This window comes from Prosopis cineraria, unplaced genomic scaffold (genome assembly GCF_029017545.1).
Source record: "Prosopis cineraria cultivar Desert tree isolate PC_DT_omini unplaced genomic scaffold, ASM2901754v1 PC13, whole genome shotgun sequence".
NCBI classification, from domain to species: domain Eukaryota; kingdom Viridiplantae; phylum Streptophyta; class Magnoliopsida; order Fabales; family Fabaceae; genus Prosopis; species Prosopis cineraria.
In genome coordinates, this window is record NW_026555344.1 from 40,319,177 (window position 1) to 40,339,896 (window position 20,720).

General features: G+C 34.3%; 3 protein-coding genes and 1 non-coding gene across 5 annotated transcripts; 2 read left to right on the forward strand and 2 right to left on the reverse strand.

The window, feature by feature from the left end:
* Positions 1-2,191: 2,191 nt before the first annotated feature.
* Positions 2,192-2,834, forward strand: LOC129290112 (uncharacterized). Its single transcript, XM_054926815.1, has 3 exons — positions 2,192-2,287; positions 2,361-2,666; positions 2,742-2,834. Exons 1-3 carry the CDS (start codon positions 2,192-2,194, stop codon positions 2,832-2,834), a joined length of 495 nt encoding a protein of 164 aa, XP_054782790.1.
* A 3-nt stretch (positions 2,835-2,837) lies between these two features.
* LOC129290275 (uncharacterized) lies at positions 2,838-4,251 on the forward strand. Its single transcript, XM_054927000.1, has 6 exons — positions 2,838-3,030; positions 3,121-3,312; positions 3,390-3,500; positions 3,591-3,681; positions 3,765-3,863; positions 3,962-4,251. Exons 1-6 carry the CDS (start codon positions 2,882-2,884, stop codon positions 4,079-4,081), a joined length of 762 nt encoding a protein of 253 aa, XP_054782975.1. The 5' UTR covers positions 2,838-2,881; the 3' UTR covers positions 4,082-4,251.
* Positions 4,252-13,374: 9,123 nt separating this feature from the next.
* LOC129289788 (uncharacterized) lies at positions 13,375-16,514 on the reverse strand. 2 transcript variants are annotated; one of them, XM_054926549.1, is made up of 5 exons: positions 16,361-16,514; positions 15,772-15,861; positions 15,567-15,664; positions 14,476-14,792; positions 13,375-13,986 (listed from the first exon to the last, which is right to left on the reverse strand). In XM_054926549.1, exons 2-5 carry the CDS (start codon positions 15,778-15,780, stop codon positions 13,559-13,561), a joined length of 852 nt encoding a protein of 283 aa, XP_054782524.1. In that variant the 5' UTR covers positions 15,781-15,861; positions 16,361-16,514; the 3' UTR covers positions 13,375-13,558. The 2 variants fall into 2 exon arrangements, with proteins under 2 accessions (XP_054782524.1, XP_054782525.1); XM_054926550.1 differs by having other exon boundaries at positions 16,317-16,489.
* A 1,059-nt stretch (positions 16,515-17,573) lies between these two features.
* On the reverse strand, positions 17,574-17,742 carry LOC129291941 (small nucleolar RNA U3). The gene has a single exon (XR_008588832.1). It is a non-coding gene; the product is annotated as a small nucleolar RNA U3 (small nucleolar RNA).
* Positions 17,743-20,720: the final 2,978 nt, after the last annotated feature.

A 20,720-nucleotide genomic window follows, 5' to 3' on the forward strand; every position in this document is an offset into this window, starting at 1 on the left:
AGCAAGCCCACTTATATGTGTTGCACAACACTGAAGAGGTTGAAGAGTATGTAGACAAGCATATGGCTGAACTTAGGAGGGACAATCTCAATAAATCAGAAATTTGGTATGCTAGGGAACACAACAAAACTTTTACAAGATGGTTTAAGGAGCACATTCTTCAAAAGTTAAATGTTGATTCCAATTCAGTTTCTAACAAATTGAGATGGTTAGCTAACGGTCCAAGCAGACAGGCCATTTCTTACACTGCTTACCTTGTCAACGGATACACATTTTATACAAGGGAGCAAGATGATAGGAGCACAATGCAAAATAGTGGTGTAACTCTTGTAGCTCATTCCATGCATATTTCCAGCACTAAGGATAAAAATCCTATCTATGCAAACATGTCATACTTTGGTGTAATTGAGCATATATGGGATTTAGATTACATATCCTTTCGAGTTCCAGTCTTTGGGTAAGTGGATTGATCGAAAAAATGGCTTGAAATTTGATTACCAATTTGGCTTTGTACAAGTCAATTTAAACAAGGAAGGGTATAAGGATGAGCCTTTTATTTTAGCGCAACAAGCCAAACAAGTGTTTTATGTCCCTGACCCTGCTAATAAGGGGTGGTCTATTCTTATGTTACATGAAAAAATAAATGAAAATGTAGCAATTGAAGATGACCCATTCGAAGGGACATCAAATCAAAGTAACGACACTGTTGATGAAGCTCTATACATGAGAAATGATCACAATGAAGGCATTTGGATTTCAAAGAGGGGTAAATTATTTCAGCATAAGAAGAAAATATTTCAAGGAGGGGGAAGTAAAAAACCCAAGTCAAGGAAACGAAAAAGAGCAACTTGAACATGTAACCTTTGAATTAATTATGCCATTTTTGTTTCATGTTTGAATTAATATAGTCGATTATATTTGAATTAATCATGGTTGATTAATTTTGGAATTTTATTGTGTTACAGGTAAATGGCTTCAGATTCTGAGTCCACTGAAATCCCTCCATCAGATCCCGCTACAACTTGTACTGATGCTCCGTTGTCACAAAAAAAATTGGAACAGGAATATTACAATATCCAGCGAGGCCTAACAATAATGGAAGAAGTCACAAAAACAAGAGCAGCAGGGAAAAAAATATCAGTGCAGTGGAACAAGAAAGGCCAAGCCATCAAATCTGTAAAGTTTATAAGTTATATTGGGGTTGTGGCAAAGACAACTGTACCTATCACGCAGAAATCTTGGCGCAAAGTTGATCAAGCCACGAAGGACATTGTTTGGGAGACTGTATCTGTAAGTTGCATTTGACTAAGTTATATTCTATTATAATATTATAAATTGATGCACCTAACATATTTATTTTATTTTACAGTCAGGATTTGAAATAGACGAGAGCAAGAAGGATTTTGTCCTTCAAAAGGCTGGGAGGGCATTACGGTCTTTCAGACATTTTATTACACAAAAATATTTGAAAGACCCTGATGCTGAATTTGTAGCCCAAGTTCCTCCCCTATTACAGCCTTTAGTAAAGCAAGAAGATTGGGATGCTTTTGTTGTCTCTCGGCGCGAGAAGGAATTTAAGGTATTTATGTTTCTAAAATTTAAATTTTAGTGCCTTTTATTGAATATATCTATGTGTACTAACAGGATATTTTTGTTATTGATTAAAGGAACTGAGCGCCCAAAATAAGAAGAGAGTGGCCAAGAATGAATACCCTTACAGAGCAGGGAGGTTAGGGTATGCAGGCGTGGAGCAAAAGAAGTTGAGGCCGAGGGATCGGATGTTACTATATCCCGCCAAAGACTCTGGGCATTGGCACGAACAAATAAAGATGGAGTGATTGACAACCCTCGTGTGAAAGAGGTTGCTGAAAAAATTGTAAGTGTTATTCTTATCTATCAATTAATAAATGATTATTAAAAGGCATACTAATTAGCTCTACTTTTCACAGGATTCCCTCTCTCAAGAAGTATCACAGGGCAAGCTTCCTGAGCATGAGGATATCTTAGCTAGAGCGTTGGGGACCCCTGACCACCCTGGTCGTGTTAGGGGTGTTGGCTTCGGTGTCACAAAGAAGCAATACTTTGGCAAGATTAAGAAGCGAACATCGGCTTCTTCATCGAGGTCCAAGAGTTGAGAGAAGAGCAAGCTGTTATGAAGCAACAGCTAGAAGCCCAAGCAAAGTTAATTGACATGCTATTGAAGGGCCAGATCCCTGGGAGGCTTTTGGGTGACGTTAGCCCCAGCGGAAAAGATAGCTGCACAGTCCCTTCAGACAAAATACCCGAGGTAATGCATTTTCTCTTTTAAATTTGCTCAACTAATTTTTTATCTAAACAACTAACATTCTTCATTTATTTAGGGCGAGAATGACTGCAACTGTTTAGCAGACAATCCGTCACGCAAAGTAGTTGCAACGGGACGCGTGTATAACATTGCCGGGGACACAATCCATAACCTTCCCCTCCCGCCCGATTGCATTAGGGTTTCCTTGCTTGTTGCAATCGACCCCAAGTATCCATTACCTTATCCTACCGATGAGATGCAGACGGTAGGAGATGCGTTGGGGAGCTTCGTTGCATGGCCCAGCCACCTTGTTATGGTTGGTACACCAAAGCCGACAAAGGACCCAAAGCCGCCAAAGGACCCCTTGCCACCAAAGAAAAAGGTATATATGATTTATATAATTATTTAAAATCTTTAATATATATATATATATATGTCTAACTTTTTCATTGTATAGCCAAGGGGGAAAAGCAAATTGAAGGATAAGGTGTCGGGCCATACTAAAGAGTCAGTCACGGTTTGCAACATGCAGTGCCTATGCCTGTTGTAGAAAACAAATTCCGTGACTCTCTTGAGACCTATGCTTCGGCTACGAGGATGATTCGTCAAGAGCCGATAGGGGATATCATTAATTTTGACGATGGGCTATTTGGTAGAGCATCATTTGAAGTCGTTCGGGATGAAATTTTGAATGAAATCCTCAAGCACGATATGGCGAGCACTAGTTTGATGACTTTCTACATGAGGTAATTCTTCAACATTTATTAGTTAATTTCTTGAATTATTTATGTGTGTGAGTATGCAAGCATATTAACTTGTATATTTTTTCACCCAAGTCACCTTTATACCTCATTCGTGGTTCCTGGTGGCCTCGAGTCAAAGATCAAGCTGGTTAATCCTCATGATGTCTCTCCCCACAATAATATTACAAAGGAAGCCCTTGAAAATCAAGCAAGAATGCTTTCGGATCAATTTCGAGAAAGGGGAGCAGCGAAGGATACTTTATTTCTCGCTCCTTACTGCCAAGGGTGAGTTGTTAATATTTGTTACGAGTAAATATTTTTTTATATTTATTTGTTTGGTAACATGTGCTGTTTCTTGTTAGGGGACACTGGATGCTTATTGTGGTTAATCCCGTTGCTCCAAAAATATGGTATCTCGATCCCCTTAATGGAGAGCCAAGCAACAGGGAAGATATGGTGGTACTTTTTAATGAGTAAGTTAGATTTTTTTACTTGTTATTTCTTTTTAATTTTAGTTTTCATTCATATATATTTCTCACATTCATTCCATAATTCCTTCTTAGAGCTGTGGTGTTGTATCGCACTGCGACCGACATGACTGTGTCCCCTAAGATGAGGGCATTCGAATCTTCAGAGAAATGGGTCACTGTTAAGGTATTCATTTAATTGGTCAAGTTTTTAATCAAGAAATTGTCTCATTATATTTTGCAATTTCATTGATATGTGTTTTTTTATAGTGTCCATTCCAGCCAGATCAGAGCAATGACTGTGGTTATTGCTTGATGAAGTTCATGAAGGACATTATCACTCATGCCCCTACCACATTATCTAACAAGGTATATATATAAAATTTAATTACACTTCAATTATAAATTTTAAACAATTTTAATTAGCTACCTATTAACTTGAAATTGTTGTAACTATTTGCTTACAGTACTTCGAGGACGTCTATTGCGTTCGTTATACGACTGCACATGTAGAAGAGGTCCTTGAAGAGGTGGCCCAATGTGTTTTCAATATGTGGGTAGCAACAGTAGTTAGGCCGGTACAATAGTTAGTTACATTTATATACACATTTTTGGGCCAATTTTTATGGGATAGGCCACTTAATTTTGAAACATTAGTTTGCAAATAAGTTTAGATTTTAAGGTTAAATGTATAGGAATTTTTATGTTAATTAGATAGGAGATACTATTACAAACATTCATTATATTGCATTATTTTCATTGCTGGCTGGCTGTTTTTTATCTTTATCTGTATCTTTATGCAGGGGGCTGCTTTAAAAGCAGCTACCATATAAAAAAATTATGTCATTAATACTTGACGGTTATTTCAAAATAACCGTCAAGTATCAAAATACTTGACGCGTTTCAAAACAAGCGTCAAGTATTTGAAACAAGCGTCAAGTATTTATGCTGGGAAGTGCATATTTACTTCATATATTTGACGGTTGTTTTCAAATAACCGTCAAGTATAAGATTAATACTTGATAGTTAAAAACCATCAAGTATTGGGAAAAATAAACGTCAAGTATAGGTATTTTCTGTGGTAGTGTTTGATGATAATCATATGTAGTTAACGACAACCCATGCGAAAATGAACAAGTTGTAAAACTAATAGCGTAGATATAATTGTACAAGTTTTGACCTTACATAAATAAGCATCGATTCATGTTTTGACAATTAACCTTATATTATTAACAACTCATTCATAATTAACAAGTAACTATTGTAAGGTTGTCTTTACTAATCCACACATAACTCTGAAACCAAAGTAATCATGAGATTAACCGAAGATGATTATCAAATTTATAAAATCACATAAATGGAATCTTGAGTTTTCAAACTTTTAAAGCACCTTTATATATATATGTATTATCATAAACAAAAAAATCAGAGTGAAATATGTATACGGAAGTATGAAATACCAAATTATATCAAAGCATTTACATTAAAGTTGAAAAAATGGCATTTTATAACAATACACAGAGATGCATCATCGCATAACATTAACATGCTTCAAATCATCCTCACTGATACACTATAGTGCAATTGCCATATGTTGTGGCACATTACATATATTTTGACAGCACAACATTTGTGGCAAACTTCCAACACACCTATTTCTCCATCTGACGTTTGATTGAAGTGATGTAGGTATTTATAGAAAGCTCTTTTAGAACATTAGCTAATAGTATTGGTCTCACTTATAAATTATTTCTCATTCAAAAGATGGATACCCATTTGCAAACTCACACCTTTTAACCCTTAAAAAACAACTTGGGTACCCAAAATCATAACTTAGTGTCATAAACTCACAAATACCTCTAGATCACACTCAATAGACTAAAAATAACCTGTGCAACACACCACAACATCCTAATAATTCAAACATCATAATTTTAACTCTCAACCCCTTGGTCATAAAAATAGAAGGGGGAATCAATTTTCTCTGAAATATAAAAATACTCCTTCACAGTCAATGTTATCATCAATATCAAACTTATACTAGTATTTTGGCCTTATCTAGATATCAAATTAATCATATATATAACCTAAGGCCTGAAATATATTACTTAATTCAAATCAACATACAGGGCAAGTACTCATAAAACAATGCAACTCCTAGTTAGCAACATCACTAAGATAGTACACATAATTACTCAAAAAAAATGAAGCCTAGAAGTTAAGACAAGAAGTCCTAAGCCTTAAGTAGTTTCTCTCTATTTTAACCTAATGAGCTAGCACATATAATATTGAAGAGAGAGGGGTGAGTACAACAACTTAGTAATTAAGATTAATTTAACTCATACAAATACATGTCAATCAAATATGATGATGCAAGTGGCGTTTTCAACTAATAGATGTTCACATACTAAAAATAGTGCAGTCTATTTAGTCACAAACTAACAAATATGTGACAAGAACATTGTAACATATGAAGGTTGTCACACTCGAAAATGCAACGCGGACGGAGAGCGAGTGGAAGTTTTGGCCTTCAGGGTGGGAACCAGATGAAACAAGAGTCGCCACCAAAACTTTGAGGTAAATCTCGGATAACCAATTAAAGGGGATAAAGATGGTTAGTGAAAATAAAAAATAGGTTCGAGAGTCGATTGAGTGTAGGGAAGGTGTTAGGCACTCCACAATATTCATTCGTGAGAATGGTTACCTGAAGTTTGTTGTGCTAAGTTAATATAGTTTTAAAGTTATTTTAGTTATCTCTTTCTTATTCACGTGTTTTAAAAAATGATAATAATACCGGAAGAATATTTATTTATTTATGAGGAAGGATAATCTGACTTTGAGGCCTACATACCCTATGATAGGAATCAAAGTTTACGTATTTCGAGCTTAAAATTTGTGGGTGAAAATATTTTTTAAAGAGAAATTAATTAAAACTAATTCACCACTTTATAGATAAAATAATTTTCTAAAATTTGATATTGGTGTTTTAAATTGCAAAAAAGTAATTTAATTTTAATTATTTTTTCAATTTTGAAATTCTAAAATAAGAAAAGAAAATAATTTATAATTATTTTTTATATTTTATGATTAAGAATTTAACTACTATACCTGCAGAACCTTATTGGTTCATACGGTAATGCAATTATTCTAAATATCTACGAAGCTTCTGAAATCTTATATGATAAAAGAATTTAGCAACTTAATATATTTTTTTAAACATATATATATATATATATATATTTAAAGAATCTTAATCGTCATACCTGCAAAGCCTTATTGACTTATACGATAATATGATTATCCTAAATATCTGTGGAGATTCTAAAATCTCACACGATAGAAGAATTAAACAACTTAACTTAAATTTTTAAGTATTAATAATATATTTTAATTGTGTGTATACCTATTTATATTTAAAAAAAAAACTCTTAATCATCATACTTGCAAAGCTTTATTGACTTATACGGTAATACAATTATCTTAAATATCTGTGGAGATTTCAAAATCTCACACAATAAAGGATTAAATAATATATACTTAAGTACATTTTTAATTTAATTAATTTAATATAATTTGTACATATATTTTTAAAAACTTAATCGTTATATCTGCAGAGTCTTTTTGACTCATATGATAATACGATTATCTTAAAGGTCTATAGAGATTCAAAAATTTTACGTGACCAAAAGATCCAATTAGACAATATAATTATAATTTAAATTTATTAATTTAATTAATTAATATTATAAAAATATTTATTATTTCATTTACAAAAATTTATTTATTTATTTACCATATAAATGAAAATCACGATATCTGTGAGGATATATTATCCCATACAATGATGTGATTAATTTAAGACTCTATGATGATTCTTAAAATCTCACATGAGACTTAAATATTTATTATAAAAGAGAATTAATTTTAATAATGGGTCTTTGAAACCTATATAAATACATACAAGATTGATCCTCATACCTATAAAATCTTATTCATTTACACGGTATGAGATCATTTTAAATTCAAATGCTTGCTGAAACTCTTGAAATCTCATACTACAAATAAACTATAAATAAATAAATAAATACATACATACATCCATACATACATACATACATATGTATATGTATATCTCTCTCTTTTTCTTTTTATACTTTATCCTTTTATAAGGAAATCATGACAACAAATGGAAATAGAAAGCACCATAAGGTATATGTATGATATTAGCCACAATTATCAGTACGCATGGATAAACTATCACAAATAAACAAAGATTAATATAAGGATCAAACCATGCCACCATACGTTGCATTTTCTAAAACATAGTAATTAAAAAGATTGAAAGGCAATTTGGGAATCAACCATGCAAAACTAAATGTACTTAAATTAGACACGTTGGATATCTTATAATATAAACCATCACAAGTCCATTTTGCAAACACAAACATCATAAGATGAAGAACTTGTCAAATTTTTGAAATTAGTAGGCAACCTTAGTGAGTAATTCCCAAGTGTCAAGAATCTCAAAACTTAAATAGAACTACACTCTTGAACCATTAAGAGACGCAAATTACAAAGGATATTTTATAAATAGCTAGTCAAGGACTCATGCAAACTTATGCCTACTATAAAATCTTAGAAAGAGAAGGAAAAAGGAGAACAATATTATTCAAGCCATAGCCGTTACCTGCAATCTTTTAATAAGGATGGTGTTTTTGATCAGCTCTTCCTCCAAGCTCTTGGCTCTCCACCAGGAAGAATTAGAACCAATATTGCCTAACATAGCTGCCTTCCCTCAGGAGTTCCACCGAAGCATTGGCATCTGAATTGCAGCTGCTGGCCCTGCCTCAGAAGAAATTTTTCTACTAGCAGCATCAAGTGCTCTGGTCCAAGTTTGGAGGTCTTTTTCCTCAGCATTAATTCTTTGACCTTCACAGGTTCGAAGCATTCAGTCCGGATCCTCGTCTGGTCCTGGGCTCAACTTTTGTATCGAACACCGCCACTACACCAGAGCCTTTCTTCTTCTTGTTTTCTCTCTCTCCCCTACTCTCAATCTCTTCCTCTTTACTCTCTCTCCTGTGTGTCTCTTTATTTTGTCTCTGTTCGTTCCCTGTTCGAGCTGCTCCTCCTCTCTCACTCTCCGTCTCTCTCTCCCGTTCTAAAGAAGTCTCTGCTGTTGCTCTCTTGTTATTTTTTTCTACTGCAACTTCCATGCTCTATTTTTCTCTCGTCCGTTCCCCACTTCTGATCTCTCTGTCTCTCATTTCTCCTTCCCTTCAAGTCCTCAACTCCCTCTTCTCTCTCGCTCAAACGCTCCATCTTTCTCCAACTTCTGCTCCGTCTCTTTCTCGTTCGTTCTCGTCTCCAGGAGCAAAAATCAAGTCCTCCTCTTTTTCTTTCATTCAACTCTGTTTATCACTGAAGCCACCATCTTTTTCTCTTTCGTGCACATCTGGCTTTTCTCTTTTGCTTTTGCTTACTCCTTTCTCTATTTTTCATCTGTTCTGTGTGCTGTGTCTGTGCTCTAATTTTTCTTTTTTCTGCATCGTGCATCTTTGTGTTTTCTTTAGCATGTACCTCTGGTCTTCTGTTATGCATATGCTGCTCTGCTTTGACTACTGCGTGCATGCATGCATCTCTGGTTCTATTTCTTTTCTTCCGCTGGCCGAAAGTGTATGCGTGTGCATGTTCTACTCTTTGTTCCTCTCTCTACATCTAGTTCTTCTTTGCGCCTATGACTGAGTCTGCTCTCTCTCTCTCTCTCTCTGTGTTGCTGTGTTCATGTGTGTTCCGTATATGTGTAAGACTGCTCTGCTCTCTACTTCTGTTATTCTTGTTTTTGCTGTGATGCTTGCTCTCTGCATTTTTGTTTTTCTTCACACGTGCATGTCTAGTGTTTGCGTCTCTGGCCCCCCTTTCTTTTCTGCGCCTATCAGCATTTTTTTCCAGCCATTCTTTTTAATGCTTTTTTATTAATTAGATTAAGGGAGGGAAAGAAAAATATAATTTTAAAATATATATATATATATATATTTAAATGAAAAATAAAAAGATTCAAGGAGAGAATTTTAAAAATAGTTGAGTCTCAAAAAATTGATTCCCAATATCTTTAAATGGTTGAGATAATTTGGGAAAAATTTTAAAAAAATTAAGCAGGATTTTTTGATTTTTTTAAATTATTATTATTTTTAAAATATAACCCTAAAAAGGATTAAATTGTATTTTTATATTTTATATTTTTTGGTTATTTTTTTAATGAACTAAAAGAAATAAGATCCTAACTAATAAAGATTATCCAGGTTAAAATAAAATAAACTTATTAATTAAATATTTTTTAATTTTGAAAATATAATCCTAAAAAGGATTAAATTTTATTTTTTTTATTTTTATTTTTTTTGGTTGCATTTATTATTATTTTTATTAAATGTAAAATATGTCCGGATAAAATATAGTGTTCACAACGGTTACAATACCAATAAGCATACGTCTTTTATACAAGATGCAAGGTCACAAAAATAACAACAATGTAGCTATAATATGATATACAAGATCACAAAAATAACAATCATATAGCTATAATATGATATGTATAATCAATGTTACTCTTATACCATCCTGATACCTTTAATACAAAATTATTGGCTATTTAGTGGGATTTGTTTGTATAATTAGACTCCAAGAATTTCACTTGTAAGGAGTTGTTCAGTCAGAGCTTCTACACTCACTTGTGAGTCATAGTTTCTCTCAATACTAACAATCATGGGGTGTCATACTCCTAAGCTAGCCTTCTCATGAACTAATGAATACTAATTAAGTTCAAGTCTCTCAATGAACATAGAGGATAGTCTCTTTAAGAATAAGTAAAACAATAAATAATAGAGGCAAACCATTGAGTTTCAATGTTGCTCTTACCATGTGAATTTCTAATGTCTATTTCTTTTTCTATAGGCGAACTCCTACCTTAAATGATTAGGCAATGAAACTCATGCCCAATTATAAAGCATGTACATTTTCAAACATGTTACTTGCATGTGAGTTTGCAATAGCATATACATAGCATACGATTTCTCAATCACCATACTTAATACATTTTACATTATCTCACACATAAGGTATCTTATAGCATTTACACATGTCTTTCACTAACTCATACAAGCATCAGGCTCTATACATTTTCTTTTTGAAACATTATCTTTATTACCATTCCCTTACATGTTCCATGATCATACTCACTATCACAATCAACATCTCATTCACAAATATCATAAAATCTTTCTCAAATTGCAATAATTACATCAAAATAAGCTTATATGCATCATATGGTTTCCAAACAAGTTCTTAAACACATATAATCAATTAAACAAACAATTACACAAAGCTAAATTTCTCTCAATTTTCTTAAATCTTTAAGAGGTCAAATGTTTGCCCATCAATACAATTTCTTCCAAAGCTTCTCAAAAACTTGAATGGTGCCAATTTGTGATTAATATACAATTAATCACATCAATAATTATTAATATCCTCATTAGTATGATTCCCAACATCTAACTCAATATTCCCAAAACTCCAATTCTTGACATATAAGCCTACCTATAGAGTTTATTGGCTTTTTTTAGTTCACATTGGTTCCAATGAACAACCAAAACTTCATTAATGACTATCTAATACCTCCAACAGCCTCATTAAGTGCAATTTTTGGGTGTTAATTATCCTCCAACCACCAAAACCATCAAGAGATAGATATTAGGTTTAAATAACATAAACAACTCTCAATAGCTCTATTTAAGTTAATAGGTTTGGACTCATGACCATTATGGATCGAAAATCACTTTCTCAACTCAAACACTTGAGAAAAATGGAAGAAAAAGGAAGGAGAAAGCTTGGTACACTTACCTTAGGTGTTATCTAACTCCAAATTACTTCCAGACCTTTAAAGTATAACAGAGTTCCACACACCTTCTTCGTTTTCCCTTTGGTTTCCTTCTATTCTTGAAATAGATCCATGCTCTTATTTTTGCCAAAAATTGACCACACACAATGGCACATACCACCAATGCACACGTTGTGGTATATGGCATTAAGCTACTTCTAGTTTTTCTACCTTTTTGAAGTTCAAGCGCCCTAACTCCACTCTAAATTCAATCCTAGGATTGAAACTATAACCCAACATATTCATTAGCTCTTTGTAACCACACACTACATTAATTTACTTGATTAACTTCATTTAACTTAACTAACCAAGGGTTAATTTTCTAGGATATTACAACTATAACTAACAGCACATGTTTAATTGTATATGTGTTGATCTTGTATAAAGCATTTGTTCAATTTTTGACAAGTAACCATATATAATTAACAACAATACATTCGTAATTAACAAATTATTATAATTGACAAATTGTACAAGTTTTAGTCTTGCATAAATAAGTATTCATTCAGGTTTTGATAACTAGCCATATGTAATTAACAACCCATTAAATTATTAAACTTTAAGGATTATTAGGTCTTTTCTAATAAAATCTTATTTTCACATAGGTGCCTAAGGAGTGCAATGAAATTTAAGATTTTTAAGGTCCTTTTTTTTATATAAAAACTCTCCAAGATTCCTTAAATGATATTGTCCCTATTTTTTATGTTGTATTGTCCCTTATCTACCACGTAATTGGTCAACTATTTTCATATCCTAATTATTTTTAAAAGTTTAATCAAACATGGTCAAATTTCACAAAATTGATTTTTAAAAAAATAAAAATGAGTGATTTTGACCAAAAAAATCTAAAGTTTAAAAAGGACCTTTATCACTCCCTTTAGAGATCATAGATTTTATGTCTAATGTTATATTTAAATTGATACAAAAAATTAAAAAAAATTCAAGTCAGTAATTGCTATATAATAAATTATGTCCTGTTTGGTATGATAAAATTCAGGAACATAGAAATGGAATTGATTATGGAAATAAAATTTTAACCTACCTAGTATGTCAAATGATAATTCCATGTGGAATCTGATTCTACAGAAAATGGCTGAATTGACTTCCATCCTCTCACTCATGAAAATCTAAACAATTCTAAGAAAGTGAGACTTTGGCATCTTTTACCTCATTATTTTCCTCATCCTTTTGACAAACCATCAACCCCATTATAGCTTCTCTAACCTTAATTAGTGTTCATTAGACACAAACTAGAGAAGACAACAAAAATGAAGCTAAACAACAACAACAACAACTAGCCTCACAAAGGTGATTCAACAAAGAAGTCAATGTGAAGGGTTTCTTGAATCTTGACCTATTCGACTTGCAATGATGAGGATGAATAAGAGGAAATGGTGAGACTGGATAGGACAAACCTATGACTAGTGGGGTGAAGGGTCTCTTCATTTCTTTCTCTTCATTTCCCTCCACTTCTTCCATCTCAATTTCCATCTCAATCAATTGAGATGGAAGAAGTGAAGAGAAATAAAGAGAAAGAAATAGAGAGGTTCCTCTCCCAAACTTGTGATCTCACCAATGGCCCCCTGTGATTCTAATTCATGACTTCTGCTCTTCTAATGGCGATTTTATTCATTGTCAGATGCTTTATTCTACCCTCTTCACCTTCAATTGATTTTGTTTTGTTGATTGCTGTTATTATTCTGAAAGGCTCTTTGGTTTGTCGTGTTGATGGATGGTGTTGCCGTTGATGATTGGTGTCTCCAATGGAGGATGATGGCTTGGTAGTCTAAGGTTTTTTAAAAGCAATGGCATTCGAGTCACTAAACACTGAATAAATATTTTTCATAAAAATTATAAACATACCAAGTATAATTTTTAACACCATACTTATTTCCATTTTCATATTCAACTCCACCTCCATGCCTATTTCCATCAAAATCATTTCCAACATATTAACGAGGACATTATCCGAATTATATTGGGAAGATATCAATTTTGTTTTTTTCATCTTCTGGGGCTTAATTAATTCATCTTGAAGTAACATAAATCAAGGAACAATGATAACACCATGTCGACATTCATAGGGAATCAGTTTATCCCCCAGCTAGAGCAAAGAGACGAGAGTTGCATGATGCTAGCTCTGTGACACAGCCGTCTGCCCATATCTCTGCATCACTCTCTTGGTTGCTAGAGCTGCAGCCTCACTAGCACGCATCGTACCAGTTGCCATTATTGCTGCAAACTCTCTGACAATCTCCTCTTGCACCTTGCTGCGGGCTTCCCCAAGAGGATCTCCCGCAACTACGTTAGGGACTGATTTCTCTCTCCCCCCAGCAGGTCGCACCACGTTTCCCGTTGCCTTTGGGCCCTCCACCTTGTCTTTCGTTTCAACATGCACCACTCCGGAAGAACTTTTCTCAGAAGAAAACTTAGGGCTGCCTAATGTTCTCGCAGTACTTAATGAGGCAGGATCCCGAGGCGGCACCATTGAAGGTTTAAATTGGGGAACTTGGGGAACCGCACCAGATCTCAATGTCGTCTCTAAATTCTGTATCATAGGCACTGAAAAATGAAATATCATAGTGTCCGATATCAGCAATTCATGCCTCCACAAGCACCCATCGATATTTGTAAATAGAACGATTTCTCAACAAGCATCATTCCTTAAAATTCACATACACTGTAACAAAAAGGCTGAAATTCAAAAGCCAGTTCAACTTATGATAGGGGAAACTTGTTCAAAACATCAGTAAATGAACCTAGGAAAACACTGCTAAATATCACGCTCTGTAGGATGATCAGTCAAGGAAAATACATTGATGCAGAAATGCTTTCAATAATTAGCATAAAGAGCTACAACCCAAGAGGTTCTACACGCAGATGAAATGCCCTATAAGGATTTGTCAAGAGCATCCCCTATGAAAAAATAAGAAACCTATGAATTCCTTAGATTCATCATTTTTTAAAGAAAACATCAAAAAACGCATTGAAAGAGGTCCATAAAAGGAATAACATGGGAAGGTAAGAAAAGGGTAAATTTCAACAACTTACATATAAGATGTCCCATCGGGCTGCTCATAACTTCATTAGGAAGCTGTAGAATATAGTCAGGAATGCTTGTGCCGATCAAAAACTGGGCAATTTCATTGCTGAAGTTGTTGCAATTGTGTGTAAGTAAATTATAAGTTTCCGCTGTGTAGCGTGGACTGATTTCATCTAAATAAGTTTCAAATACATCCTTAGGCACGTGTGTTACACCCAATTCTACAACTCTAAGGGGCGTACCATACGGAGTTGATCCAGCGGGAGAATATTGTATACCCCCACCAAAGTAATACTCATTACCATAAACCACTATTCCTGTGTGCCTGAGGTACAACACAGCATGCAGAGTCATAAGAATTCCAATCTTCCAACAAATAATTGCATACTAAGGTAGAATTTGGATTTAGATTTTGGATTTTAAATCTCACATTTAAAATCCATTTATTTAAAAATTAAAATCCTTTTATTTAGATAGTGTAAAAAATTTCAAAGAAAAAAAGAGAGACAAGCAGAGATTAGAAATAAGAACAAAAGAATAGGAATGACAAGAACAAGAAAAGAGAAAAGAGTGTCTTATAGTGAAAATGTGAAGAGGAATGACTGAAATTTCAAATAACTAAGTATAAAAATAATTTGAAATCACAAAATTATAATAAAAAATGAATTTAGATTTGGATAAAATCCACATCCATAAACTTTTATGTATGTAAATGGGAGATTTGGTTCGAATTCAAGTTCAAATACTCATTAATCCAAGCACAAAATAAAAGAAGTCACGTTTTACATGCTCAGCATCACCAAGGCCAACCACCTTTCTTAACAAAGGAACGAAAAGTAACGGGACAAAAGCCAAAAAAACAAGCAGCATGCTTCCAAGAATGACATCCATTCTACTATTAAATAGATTTTCAAGTCCGAGTACTATTACACATCCACAGCATCGACAAGCAACCACAAAGGCATCGTCATCAAGAGATCTTATCATCAGAACATATGTCAACTATCATGTATGAAATCATTTTTCAATCTAGCAAAACACAAAGCCATCTAAGTCTGTTATGGTAATCAATTCTGGACCAGCATAGCAAAGAACTCACCAAACAGCCTCAATGGATTTCCCCAAAAATGTTGATGAAAGCTGTCGAGCAAGTCCTTGACTTAGATCATAAACATTAAGAGTAACCCTGTGACCCTCCTACAATCAATATAGGCTACTGTGATAAGCACGCTAGCAATTGTTAATTGCTTTGGAGAAAGCCAAATGGCAAAAGAATAATTGAAACAATATTTAGTTTCACATACCTCAGCCATCCGCTGCAGTTCAATAGAAAGTTACTCAGCAGCTTGGTATCACTAAAAAGTCGTAAACCTTTGAATGAAATTGACAAGGACCTAACAAAAATGAATGACAATTATTTGAAAACTCCATCAGACTTCACATGTGAAAAGACATGAGAAATGTATCTGTCAAAGCATGTCAATTCCTTCCACCCCTAAAAATCACCAGGGTTTACTTCATATAAGGAGTTTCTGCTGGGCGTAATGCAGGAAATAAAAGCCGCATCATTAGAAAACTCCATTGCAACTAATCCAAATCTGAGACCAAGGTGAAGCGAGGACAGAGAGTAACATAAATTACAACCGAAGGATAATGTCGCCCTCTCATGCCTAATTCAATCCTCACATTTTACGAAATTACATTGAAACTTAACAATAAACATGCACCCATTCCCCAACCCAAGATGAAACCCAATTCCCAAAATTAAAACTTCCGAATATCAAAGATCCAAATCAAAACTGGAAATGCCAAATTCAACGACTCCCTCAACAGAAATGTATATACTTACCAGAATCCCTAATCCCTACATAAATAAATGCGAGGGAAAAATACCTAAAGAACTAGGGTAGGGTGACCGGCGGCTTCTGGGTTCTCCTCTCCCGGGTCGTCCACTAATTGCAACAGGAATATGGGAGAGCAGACCTCCCCTTTTAAAGAAAGGGATCAATTTTGGAGATCCAGATTGACTACGACCGCCACTTTTTCCTTCGGGTTTCCACTCTCCATCATCCATCATCTACGACCTTCTAGAACCTACGCTCCAATAGTTGGATGCCACGTGTTCAAGTTTCCAAATGCGTAATCGTCGTTTACGGTTTGCGTGGGAACGGTTAGGATGACGCCGTTGCCAGAACTGACGTCACCAACCGCGTGATGTCGTTCATGTTTCACGTTCTATAAATTGTTATTCCAGTAAAATTCCAGTGAATTCCAAAATTAAATAGAAGTCCTTATATTCTTAGGTAGCCTTACGACATACACTCAATGGGGGGCGGGGGGAACTCATATTTTTAATGACTATAATAGAAATTTTGACTATACAAATTTGCGACTTATGCTTCCAGACTTGCAACTCTATTGATTTTGATTTGCAACTCTATTTGAAACGCAATATTTTAACATTAAATTTTGAGATTATCTGCAACTGATATTTTTTTAAAAAAATAAATTTGCAATTCCTAGTACCAATTTTACTGTTCAACACATGATCTCTCACTTCATTTATAGGCACACGATTCTTCAACAATAGTGGGAGGGATGCTGGAGCAGAGCGTCGAAGACGAATAGAGAACAGAGATCTTTGTCGCATAATAAGTTGTATTGTTAGAATATGTATTTATTTATGAATTAATATTAATTAATAAGCCCAAACAGATTGATCTTTATGATCTTGTGTGCATCGTGATAGGAGGATCATACAAGTGAATCCAATAGATAGAGGCCCAACCCACAACCCAGTAGCCATCAGTTATTCCCTATCTTTTAACTGACTGAGTTAGAGATAATAAAATATATAATTATTTAATTATTTAATAAGGCAGTTACCGATCTGATCCATATAAGTCGATCAGTCGATAACCGCAAATACACGACTCATTTTCTTCTGCTCCATTATCTCTAAACTCTTTGAAGACTTTGGAGACCTGTGGATTGTGCACTTGTCTACACTTGAGGTAATCGAGATTTTTCAAACGCTCATAGATTTTTCAAGTACGCATATATTCTTTACTTTCTTATTTACATGAATTAAGATACTAAATTTTAACACGTGGTATCAGAGCCAGGTTGAGCACAAGATTGGGCAACCAACACCAATAATCACGCTCTGATCACCTGGTCATAAGTCATCCACCAAGCTGTGGTTCTTGTCTCCTTGAAACTCAAGGACACAGAGGTACAAGCTTATAAAACAGATCCTGTTCAAGTAAGGTTGTACCTCTGTGACCTATCCACCCCTGGACACCTTTCAAAATTTTACTTAGGTCTTAAATTTGTCCTAATTCCTAAAAGATCCTAAGGACTTTTCAAATTATTTTGTTTTGTCTTAAGGTCATAAAATTTGTGACTTTATGAATTATTGATTATGTTTAGGATATTGTTAAAGGGTTTCTTCCTTGAATTCTTACTCTTATCACCATCCTTCTTAAAAGTTAAATTATTAAGCTTTGAGGCATTATGCTTTTTTTCCTTTTTCTTATATAACCTTCCAGATTTGCTGCTAGAACCATGTGAAACATATTTTATTGAGTAAGAGGAGTTCTTCTTTATAGCTTCCTGTGAGTTATATGAAGTCCTCAAGAATGCATACTCTGATGGCAGTGATTGAAGAACATGGTAAACTAAGGTATTTTTACCCAAGTCAATTTCATATAATTTAAGCTTGTTATAGTAATGAACAAGCTTCAGAATGTGCTTCCTGACATTAGAAACTCCATCATATCGAGTATTGTCAAGAAGTGACAACTAGTAGTTCTTTTGAGTCTTGTCAAGCTTCTTGTATTTGTTACCAATAGCTTTCAAGTATTCCACTGCAGTATCCTTTTTAGGAATGTTGTCCCTAATTTTCTTTTCAATTGTGTACTTGATAATCGTAAGACGGATCCGGTTGGACTCACTCTATTGTTTATGGAAGACCATTTCAGAAGCACTGGACTCAGAAAAGAGATCCGCAAGCTTGGGCTCTCTCAAACCTAAATCTTTCTCAAAAATGGTTAGATACATATTCAAGGACTCTTTCCAGTCATCATAGTTAGTCCCATTGAGAGCCTTCACAAAGGATAGTTGTGCAAAAGCAGAAACTGAAATCACAAAACGGAAAATGGGAAATATTAATTATGTGTACACAACATAATTATGAAATAGAATTCCCCAACAAGCAATTATCAATAATGCAACTATAATCATGCACTAAGAATGCTCATATACCATTAAAATTTAGCTCATACAAAAGTCCATACAAGATAATGCATTAAACATTTCCATACCTATAGGGTACAATAAATATTTAACACATTAAAGGAGTGTTATTAGCCTATCCTTAAAATCAACCATCAAAATCACATTAATAATATCACACCTATAGGGTATATCCATTAATATTTCATAATTAATATTAATATTTTAATATTAAAGCTAATTGCTTCAAACTGAAGAACAAACAAGAAAGTGAAGGTGTAAATCTTCAAACTACCCCTCTAGCTCTAGTTTGTTTTAAATCTAACACCATTGAAACTTTCTTTGACTCATGGTGGTTGGATTCTGGTGCCACTGTATATGTTGTGAATTCTCTACAGAGGCTAAGAAACCAGAAGATTCCAAGTGAGGCACAGAAGTCAGTCTTTGGCATAGCAGGGAGCAAGGCATTAGTTGAATGCATTGGGACTATTACTTTGTATTTAAATTTTAGTCATGTTTTACATTTGAACAATGTCATTTATGTACCTTCTGCGAAGAGGAATTTAATTTTAATTTCTGTATTGAATATTTATGGCTATTCTTTCTTCCAAGGAAATAGGAAAATTGACATTTGTTTTGATTCCATTAATGTTGGTTTCGCTTCCTTGATATATGGTTTATATCGATTGACTAATTGGTCACTTAAACTTCCTAATTTCTATATCAATGCTGCCATTGGGTATAAACGTCAAAGGCCCAGTGATAATTCCTTCATATTATGGCATCGTTGTTTGGGTCATATCTCTAGAGAGAGATTGGAACGCATGGCCAAACAAGGTGTCTTGCAAGACCTTGATTTCTCAGATTTTGAGACTTGTATTGATTACATAGAGGGAAAATTCCCTACTTGAGCTAAAACCAAAGGGAAAAAGAGGTCTGAAAATACTTTAGACCTATCACACCTCCGACTATGGGTGGTTTCAGATATTTCATCACCTTCACAGATGATTACTCTTATTATGGATGGATTGAAATCTTATATGAGAAGGGCAAGTCTCTTAATGCATTCAAGACCTTTAAGGCAGCAGTCGAATTGAAATCTAACAAGTTGATCAAATGTGTGAGATCTGACAAAGGAGAAGAATTTTATGGGAGATATATTGAAACTAGTAGAAATTATGGGCCATTCGCTTTATACCTTCAAGAGCATGGCATTGAAGTTCAGTATACTATGCCTGGCACCCTCCAGTAGAATGGGTTTGCAAAAAGGAGAAATCGTACTCTCATGGATATGGTTAGAAATATGATCAGTCACTCCTCACTATCGAAATTCTTATAGGGTGATACACTTAAAACTACTGTCTATATTTTGAATTAAGTTCCTAGCAAGTCAGTTCCAAAGACTACATACGAGTTGAATTTTGGAAGGACTCCTGCGTTGAAGCATATGCAAGTTTAGGGTTGTAAAGCACAAGTAAAACCTTACAATCCACAACAGATGAGGCTTGATGCTAAAACTATTGATGGTTTCTTTATTGGTTATTGCATCAGATCTCGCAGGTACAAATTCTATTGTCCAAATCACATTATTAAGGTAATTGAATCTGACCGAGCTTATTTCTTTGAAGATGCCTTAGACAGTGGGAGCTCTGGGCCTAAGCATATTACTTTACATGATGAAAGCAGTACTTTGCTTATGCCTATCTTGACAACCCCTCATGTTGACAGAAATAATGATGTGGATCAGGATGAAGCTGAAGATGAACCACCTTTAGAGGGTGATGGAGATCTGGTTGTTGAACCAAGATGGTCCCAAAGGGTTCGCAGGTCTGCTATTCTAGATGATTACATGGTGTATCTATAGGAATTTGATTCAGATGCTATTGATAGTTTAGACTTGATATCTTACCAAGAGGCTATTTCTAGCTCGCATTCTTCTGAATGGTTGGAGGCTATGAGTAAAGAAATCACCTCTATATATTGCAATCACGTATGGGAGCTTGTAGAGCTACCAAAG

Excerpts from the sequence above, each read along its gene's own strand:
- LOC129290112 (XM_054926815.1), top strand. The coding sequence starts at position 2,192 with ATGCTATTGAAGGGCCAGATCCCTGGGAGGCTTTTGGGTGACGTTAGC. Across the intron at positions 2,288-2,360 it reads CTTCAGACAAAATACCCGAG|GGCGAGAATGACTGCAACTG; the intron begins GTAATGCATTTT and ends TCATTTATTTAG. Across the intron at positions 2,667-2,741 it reads CCTTGCCACCAAAGAAAAAG|CCAAGGGGGAAAAGCAAATT; the intron begins GTATATATGATT and ends TTCATTGTATAG.
- LOC129290275 (XM_054927000.1), top strand. The coding sequence starts at position 2,882 with ATGATTCGTCAAGAGCCGATAGGGGATATCATTAATTTTGACGATGGG. Across the intron at positions 3,313-3,389 it reads CTCGCTCCTTACTGCCAAGG|GGGACACTGGATGCTTATTG; the intron begins GTGAGTTGTTAA and ends GTTTCTTGTTAG. Across the intron at positions 3,682-3,764 it reads AGAAATGGGTCACTGTTAAG|TGTCCATTCCAGCCAGATCA; the intron begins GTATTCATTTAA and ends GTTTTTTTATAG.
- LOC129289788 (XM_054926549.1), bottom strand. Across the intron at positions 14,793-15,566 it reads AAATCCATTGAGGCTGTTTG|GCACACAGGAATAGTGGTTT; the intron begins GTGAGTTCTTTG and ends GTTGTACCTCAG. Across the intron at positions 13,987-14,475 it reads CCCGATGGGACATCTTATAT|TGCCTATGATACAGAATTTA; the intron begins GTAAGTTGTTGA and ends TTCATTTTTCAG.